Consider the following 8540-nt stretch of genomic DNA (forward strand, 5'->3'; position numbering starts at 1 on the left):
TCCTCATCTATTCATAGACTTTTTGAATTGCAGCTTGATATTCTTTTTTGTCATGATAGCGTCTAGACACGTAGACGCGGATATCAATACAGCAAAGATTGCTAAAGATTCCTCACCAAGACGCAAAAATTGTTATGTGTGCCAGTTTGGTAAGGCTCCCTGACCAACTGTCATTATTCATCTGCTCCGTTTAAGTATTCAGTGCTGGAAACGTTTTTGAAAAGTGCACAAAAATATCCCTGTGTGTCGAGAAGACTGTTCATTAGCTCTACCTGTCAAGAAATCTAAGTTGATTGCGTCTGTTGATAGCGATATTATAAGGAAGTGCATATTTTGAACACGATTAAACGTGTAAAGAAAGTGATAAAGGTATTTCTATGCCTGGAATGTTTTAGTTGAACTTTCTAAAGATTGCAGATCATGGAAACCAAATTAATAATTGTTTTTTTTTTACTTCGAATTTCGCAAAACAGGAGTGATTACTAAAAATCAGTCGAGGACGGATATGCTGGGCGAATTCTTGTTTTGAACTGAAGTAAAAATCGTTCTTGCACAAATGTTAACGTCTCGAGTTTGTGACGCCGATAGGAGCGGAGACGTATTTTAAGATTTGCACCGTCTAAGGTCGCGCATTTGGCTGTTTCTCCAGGCTTAGATGCATTTCGCATCTGAGCCTGACTGCAATATCTTGACGGGTTTTGATTATAATTGTTTTGCTACCTTCAAGTCACTTAAGTCATGTTTTACGTTTATGCAAACTTAAATATACACTTGTTTAAAGAGCACGAAACTGCTGTTTTCATTTAATGCTATCAATGCCAAAACTACTTTCAATACGAGAGGAAACCTTAAACATACAATTTTTAACATCAAAATTCGCAAAATGGCAATTTTAAATATTTACTTTTTTATTTGAATGAATATTTCAAGGTACGGTTAAACTATCTAGGTAATACTAGACGTATTTTATGACGGTGGCATATAAAGTGTTTATAGATCCATCGAGAATTTTGACTGGAGCAATGTTCTTGCTATGTCGGATGTCGATCGCGTTAGCGAGACGCTTACCTCAGTTACTAAAGATGCTATCGATAGCTTTGTGCCTAAAAACATAAACAAAATTTCCATCTATCCTAACTGGTTTTCGCAAGAACTTAAAGTATACCTGCGCAAAAAAGATCATTTTCACAGACTCTTCAAAAATACTGGTTATACACTTTGGTACACCAAATTTAGCATATATCGTGCTTTAGCAAAAAAATTGTTCAAGCGTGATAAACGTTTTCACCTCGATAGCGTTGAGAATAGCTTGATTCGTCGACCAAAAAAGTTCTGGCAGTTTGTAAAACACCACACGCGCGATGCAAGTCGAGGCATCTGTTTACGTGATGATGTAGTGCACACACCGGCCTATCATTCGTCGCCTGATGACGTTGCAAATATTTTTGCCGATTATTTTAGCAAATGTTACACTAGCTGCCACGGGTCTTTCCAGCCTGGTGACGATAAGATAAGCTGTCATGACTTCTTGCATTCCGTACAAGTGGATCATGTCGAAATTGCGGAAGCGATAAGAAAATTAAAACCAAAGTTTTCAAGTGGTGTTGATGGTATACCGAGTTTTATAATCAAAGGATGCGGTGATTTGTTTATTCCCACTTTAAAGCACATATTTAATCTTTCGCTTAGTTCTGGGGTCTCTCCATCTCTTTGGAAGAAATCAGTTATTGTTCCGATTTTAAAGAGTGGTGATGCCTCGGTTGTTACGAATTATCGTCCTGTTTCTCTGCTCTGTGGGTTTTCTAAGGTTTTCGAGATTGTTGTACATACCCGGATGCTCTTTTATTTCCGTCAAAAATTAACACCTTTGCAGCATGGGTTCCTGAGTGGTAGGTCTGTCCAGACTAATTTGTGTACTTTTCTTGATTTTTGCGCTCCATTTGTTACAAATAGGGGGCAGGTAGACACAATATACTTTGATATGACTAAAGCTTTTGATAAGGTCAGTCACAAATTACTCTTGCATAAATTATTTTTATATGGTCTATCCCCAGAGTTATGTCAGTGGTTCCAGAGTTACCTGTCACTCCGCTCGAACTCTGTTCGCGTTGTTGATAGTTATTCCCATAGTTACTTTTCAACGTCAGGTGTTCCACAGGGGTCAATCCTGGGCCCTCTCTTGTTTTTAATATTTATAAATGATATAGTATCTTGTGTCGAGAGTTCCCAGTTGTTACTTTTTGCTGATGATATCAAGTTGTTTAGAATGATTCACTTTCCTGTGGACTGCGAGATCCTACAGCGTGATGTGTCCCTCATTTTTCAGTGGTGTGAACAAAATCTATTATTGCTTAATCCTGCAAAAACAAAGGTCCTATCCTGTGCCGACGCCATGTGCCTTTCAGTTTTACTTATCATCTTGATATCATGCCAATTGAACGTGTACTGTGTTTGAAGGATCTTGGCGTGTACGTTGATAGTGCCTTGTCTTTTAGAAATCATGTATCTTTTGTGGTAGGAAGTTCTATGAGAGTTCTGGGAATCATATCACGTTTGTTGAAGAATTTCAGGAGGCCTCATTGTTTGTTACATCTTTACAAATCTTTAGTTAGGTCACGTTTGGAATTTGCCTCGGTAATATGGAACTCAATATCTAAGGCACAGGCCTTGACCATAGTCAACTTTCCGAGGGGGAAGGGGCCCGGTCAGGATGGTGACGACCGATGATGGTGTTCGCCCGATGGTAGTCCCCCGGGAAGTCGAATAAGGAAAAAAAAACTAAAAGTTGTTCGATCCCACTGGACACATTACGACGTTGGTAGGTTTACGGTGGCCAGTGTGGCCACGTTTATTTTCAAAACAAAACGACAAGTCAACGGTAATATACAAAACTTCCAAAATTAAAACCCCGTACTTTAGTCCCCAGTCTCAAGAGCCGAATCCCCGAGAACCCTCTCGGCAGCCCTTTTCTAGCCTCGTAGATGCCTCCTTTCCCTCCAGAGGTGGACCAATTACTTCAAATTTCACCACTCCCACGTGGTACACTGCCGTCCAATGGTCGGCGAGCTGTCATCCTGTCGCTGTAACCGTCAAACCTAAATTCCTTGTAGAGTTGTTCTCTGCAATTTTTCCAGTCTGACTGGCGCCAACCGCTAAGTTATTGCATCGGGCAAAAAGCAACAATTTTACACTAAGCGGCGAAACCCTCTATATACAGGCACATTCGGCTAAAAGCCACAACCAGCTGCAAGAAGGGATCTGTCCGAGCGGACTACCGAAACCTGAGACGTTTCTTAACGACCGCGGGGAAGCCGCTCCCCACTCCCGGCCGCTCTGCCCCCGCAAATGCTCCCTCCAAAACGCCGACACTCACAAAGAAAGCTAAAAAAAATAAAACGATGCCGACGCAACTGTAGAAAGATAGACTTTTCTAAAACAAACTTTACTTATTTCTAACAAAATCCTTCGTTACTTAACACCTCCCCACCAAGAATGTTGCAAGTACACTTGCTGTTCGCGCAACATCTGTCCCCCTTTTCGAGACAGACGCGTAGCATACGAAAACAAAACAACAACAAAGGAGCTATACCCCCTGCCAAAAAAAAAAAATAATCTGTTGGGCGACAGGGAAAACCAACAACACAAAAAAAAAAACACAAGCAAACACAGTCCGATGAGACCCAAACCCGTACGTTCCAGATTCCACCATGACCAGTATTTACCTAAAAGCAGAAAACAAAAATTAACCTTGGCTACAGCCAAGAAAATGCAAACGCGAACAGAAAAAAAAAAGAAAAGGTTTGCTATACCTAGCCTATACCCGAAACTGTTTCTCCATGCCTGCGCGTCCCCGTCGTCTCAAATGTCTCGCGTGACCGAGGCAAAGGTCTTACCCCCGCACTCAGACACGCGGAGGCCGGTTTGTTCCCGGAGTCCACGGCTGTATGCACTAATCCAGGGCAGTTCTGCTTAAGGTGCCCCAGCCTCCCACACGAAAAGCACCCTTGCGGTCGAGGTTTCTCAACGCTTCGCTGGTCGCCCCCAACTTCCGCAGGCCCACCCCGCATGTTCACCTGTGGCCCCTCGGCCGCCCTCTGGGGCTCCCAGTTTCGATCGCGCTGGCTCTCTTCGAATTTCTCGGCAAGTTCCGCTACTTCCTTTGGCCTTAGCCATTCTTTGGTTTCATTCTGAAGTACGTAGGCCCGGACATCATCCGGCATGACATGTTTTAGCCGATCTGAAATGATCAGCTGCCTTAGATCATCTAGTGTCTCTACTTCGCGGCTCTCCATGTAGTAGCCGAACATGGTAGTCAGATCGGTAGAGAACTGTGCCCACGACTCCTCTTCTTGCTTGCGTGCGACATGAAACCTGCGCTTATACTCATCCGGAGTCATCCTGAGCTCGTCGAGGATAATGTCTCGTAGCTCCTTGTACTGCAATACCCGTCCCTCTGCTCTGTTTGCCACAACGGCGCTCGCTTTCTCGTTTAGAAAGGGCAGGATGAGTGCCCCGTGTAGGTCCTGTGGAACCTCACAACTTGCCAACATTGTTTCAGCGCCTTTAAACCATGCAGGTACCAATGTGTCCGTCTCGGGCATTGGCGCCAGCACCGCACGTAGCTCCTTTGCATACCGTTCGACTCCCCCCGTACCCCGAGTGTTCTCATCATGCGGCTGCCCCGTTATTTTGAGCTGCTCTAGTTTTATTTTCTCGAGTTCTATCTTTAGTCTCATGAGTGTTATCTCAGCACTAAGGTCATTCGAATATGTTGGCTGCCCTCCCTCACTGGTGCCAGCGTCTGGTTCCGAGTTGGCGCCACTGAGGGAAGACCCTGGGGTCTTCGATCTAGTCTCTCTGGTCATGGTGAGCCTCGGAGAAAACGGGAATGGGACTCACCCACTGTTGCCTGGCAAAATCCAATTAGCTGCTCCTCCAGTCACCGCCACCCACTTGCCGCAGTGTCCCCACTCGGCCTGGCGATCATGCCCGTCGTCTGGAAGTCTCAGCTCATTCTTCGTTCACCGAAAAGAACAAAAAAAAAAAAAACAACCTCACAGACAAACAAAAAAAAAAAAAACCGCACAATTTTCCGGCACCACCACGAAGTTCAGTACTGCAGCGACGATCTCGTCTCTTCTCTTGAGGCTTGCCCCGATATTCTGTCGCCGCTCGCTGAAGATGCTTCGCCGGTCCGCAGGTGAAGCCACAGGTCGTCCTGTTCTCCGACGTAGATGACGCCCAGGACCACCTGTCAGCTGCCACCACTCCTTTTTGGGTAACTGTACCCCCCCGGGCTTCTCGCGTAGATATTGCCACGGTCCTCACTCCGGCAGGAGCGAGCCTTGTCCGCAGTCCAGCAGACGACTTCTTTGGGTAACTGTACCCCCCCGGGCTTCTCACGTAGATATTGCCGCGGTCCTCACTCCGGCAGGAGCGAGCCTTGTCCGCAGTCCAGCAGACGACTTCTTTGGGTAACTGTACCCCCCCGGGCTTCTCACGTAGATATTGCCGCGGTCCTCACTCCGGCAGGAGCGACCCTTGTCAGCAGTCCAGCAGACGGGACCCTTGTCTGCAGTCCAGCAGACGCGACCGTTGCCCGCAATCCAGCAGACGAAACACTTGTCGCATAGAGCCCAGGTACGCTCCGCCGACCTCCGTTGATGCCGTCATTTTCGCTCACCGCCCGTCGCAGGAAGTCAGCAGGATCCTGTCGACTGCGCCAGTCAACTTTCCGAGGGGGAAGGGGCCCGGTCAGGATGGTGACGACCGATGATGGTGTTCGCCCGATGGTAGTCCCCCGGGAAGTCGAATAAGGAAAAAAAAAACTAAAAGTTGTTCGATCCCACTGGACACATTACGGCGTTGGTAGGTTTACGGTGGCCAGTGTGGCCACGTTTATTTTCAAAACAAAACGACAAGTCAACGGTAATATACAAAACTTCCAAAATTAAAACCCCGTACTTTAGTCCCCAGTCTCATGAGCCGAATCCCCGAGAACCCTCTCGGCAGCCCTTTTCTAGCCTCGTAGATGCCTCCTTTCCCTCCAGAGGTGGACCAATCACTTCAAATTTCACCACTCCCACGTGGTACACTGCCGTCCAATGGTCGGCGAGCTGTCATCCTGTCGCTGTAACCGTCAAACCTAAATTCCTTGTAGAGTTGTTCTCTGCAATTTTTCCAGTCTGACTGGCGCCAACCGCTAAGTTATTGCATCGGGCAAAAAGCAACAATTTTACACTAAGCGGCGAAACCCTCTATATACAGGCACATTCGGCTAAAAGCCACAACCAGCTGCAAGAAGGGATCTGTCCGAGCGGACTACCGAAACCTGAGACGTTTCTTAACGACCGCGGGGAAGCCGCTCCCCACTCCCGGCCGCTCTGCCCCCGCAAATGCTCCCTCCAAAACGCCGACACTCACAAAGAAAGCTAAAAAAAATAAAACGATGCCGACGCAACTGTAGAAAGATAGACTTTTCTAAAACAAACTTTACTTATTTCTAACAAAATCCTTCGTTACTTAAGAACCATCGAAAATGTTCAAAAAAGATTGATTCGTATTGTTTACGATAGGTACTTTGAAAGGCGCTGTTATTATGACTATGAATACATACTTAGGTCATTTTCGCTTACACTCTTGTCTGAAAGGCGAACGATTCATGATTTTGTATTTTTGCATAAGGTTGTGAATAGTGTAATTGATTCGCCATCAATGCTCAGCAAAGTTAATTTCCATGTTAACTTACGCCATACTAGACATCCCGTATGCTTTGATGTACGTTCACCTTGTTGTACTTCACCGCTTTCTCGGATTCAGATATTATACAACAGCATTGCTCCTAAGCACCTCGATATCTGTACATCCATTTCATTGTACCGCCATCAGTTGAATAACCTTGTAGTTTACTGATAACATTTTGTTTGTTTATTTGTTTTTGGGTGATGGTAATATACCAACGTGTTTCTAGGATTGAACAGGTGCACCAAAGTGAAGACCGCTGTGGTTGTTTTTGGGCACTGAAAATAAAGTCATTATTATTATTATTATAAAGCTGTCCATTTGAAGATGCAATATTTTTGAAGCTCTATTCTGAGACACTGTTGAATTTCAACCCAACCCAATTTTATGTTTCGTCCGTAAGGGGCGTCACATGTTCTCGACGGAACTTACCGTGTTGTGTTCCTTTAGTTTTGACCTTATTGTATTGGGACAGACATGTTGTTACGGCGTGGCGGGAGTGTCCAAATATCCAACTTTCTTGGACAACCGCAAGTAATCGAAGGCTGAAACCGCTGGAGCAAAGGCGTGCTCCGTTAGGAAGCCAAAACCTAGAAGCACTTCGACGTTGCGTGTTTTCTAGCGCCGTAATACACGACACTGCACGTGTTTCTTAGAAGTCTCAAATGAGTTAATTTGGTGGTTTTTGACGATGCCGAGCGAGTTACTCACTTGAGCCATATATGTACCTTAACAAAAATAAATAATGGTATTAGCTTTTAGTTAAATATTTAGCTCAAATTTGATTTTTACGGAATTTCTGACGTCCGCAGTGGGTGGCACTTGGTTCTAGAAACGAGTTTATTTCTTCGTAACCGGCCTATTTCATTAATTTTTATAGTTTCCTCTGAAACACCTGTTATAATTTACGAAATGTGATCGCACGTAATATTGATATAATCATAGTGATATTTTAAATCCTGAACTTAATAATCAACTAAGTCTATACGTTATGCCATCAATAACTAAAAAAGAGATAGCGCTTTGTCTAGCAGGTAAATCTTTCACAAAATCTGTAGATGACTAATGACGGCACAAAATGAAACACGCGCAATGTTTGCGTGTGCATGATTTAATGTGATTTCCTTCTTCTTCCGTAGTCCCGGGATTTAGTTGAGTGTTGTCAATAAAGACTAAGTTTTTCATTCTAGCTTGGGGTCAGCACTAGATAGTTTCGAACGGCCCTTAGAAACTGTGATATTTATGGCTCAGTGTTGATTGTGATTTTTAGCACATTTATTTTGCCCGAAAAACCTGTAAGGTTTCATGTTTCTCCTTGGATCACAGGCACTTCATGCTTGCACTCGGATAATGCCCAAGTGTGATAAAATATACAAACCGTGTTCTTCAAATAGGTGCTGCCATATTAACGCGCGACTAAGTTAAGGACTAAGTTGCTAAAACAAAAACAAAACAAAAAAAAAAAAAAAACAACGCGCTCTATAGGCCCAAGGCTGTATAGACATTTCTAATTATCAACTTTTGAGGGGTGCCATATACCTGCCTAATGGATTCTGGAATTCGTTCTGAGCATGTGCGGTGGCTATCTTTCACATAATATAAGACGCCGTGCAAACGTCCACAGCGCAGTTACTCAGCATTTTCCGCCGGGGTGATATGCGATGTAAATGTCTTTATTCTTGGAAAGTTTGGCCCCGACACCACCAGATAACATTCAACCAAATGCATTCCCTGCTATGCTATGTTGCAAAATTCACGACCCAGTCTGGATTAGCCACCCCATGTGTGCAGTGAACGTC

At 44.5% G+C, this 8540-nt stretch overlaps 1 protein-coding gene across 1 annotated transcript; it reads right to left on the reverse strand.

The window, feature by feature from the left end:
* Nucleotides 1-3691: 3691 nt before the first annotated feature.
* Nucleotides 3692-4865, reverse strand: LOC115314438. The gene has a single exon (XM_042290133.1). It carries the CDS (start codon nucleotides 4863-4865, stop codon nucleotides 3810-3812), a length of 1056 nt encoding a protein of 351 aa, XP_042146067.1. The 3' UTR covers nucleotides 3692-3809.
* Between the last annotated feature and the right edge of the window lie 3675 nt (nucleotides 4866-8540).

Source organism: Ixodes scapularis, unplaced genomic scaffold, assembly GCF_016920785.2.
Source record: "Ixodes scapularis isolate PalLabHiFi unplaced genomic scaffold, ASM1692078v2 PGA_scaffold1__304_contigs__length_218370807, whole genome shotgun sequence".
NCBI lineage: Eukaryota > Metazoa > Arthropoda > Arachnida > Ixodida > Ixodidae > Ixodes > Ixodes scapularis.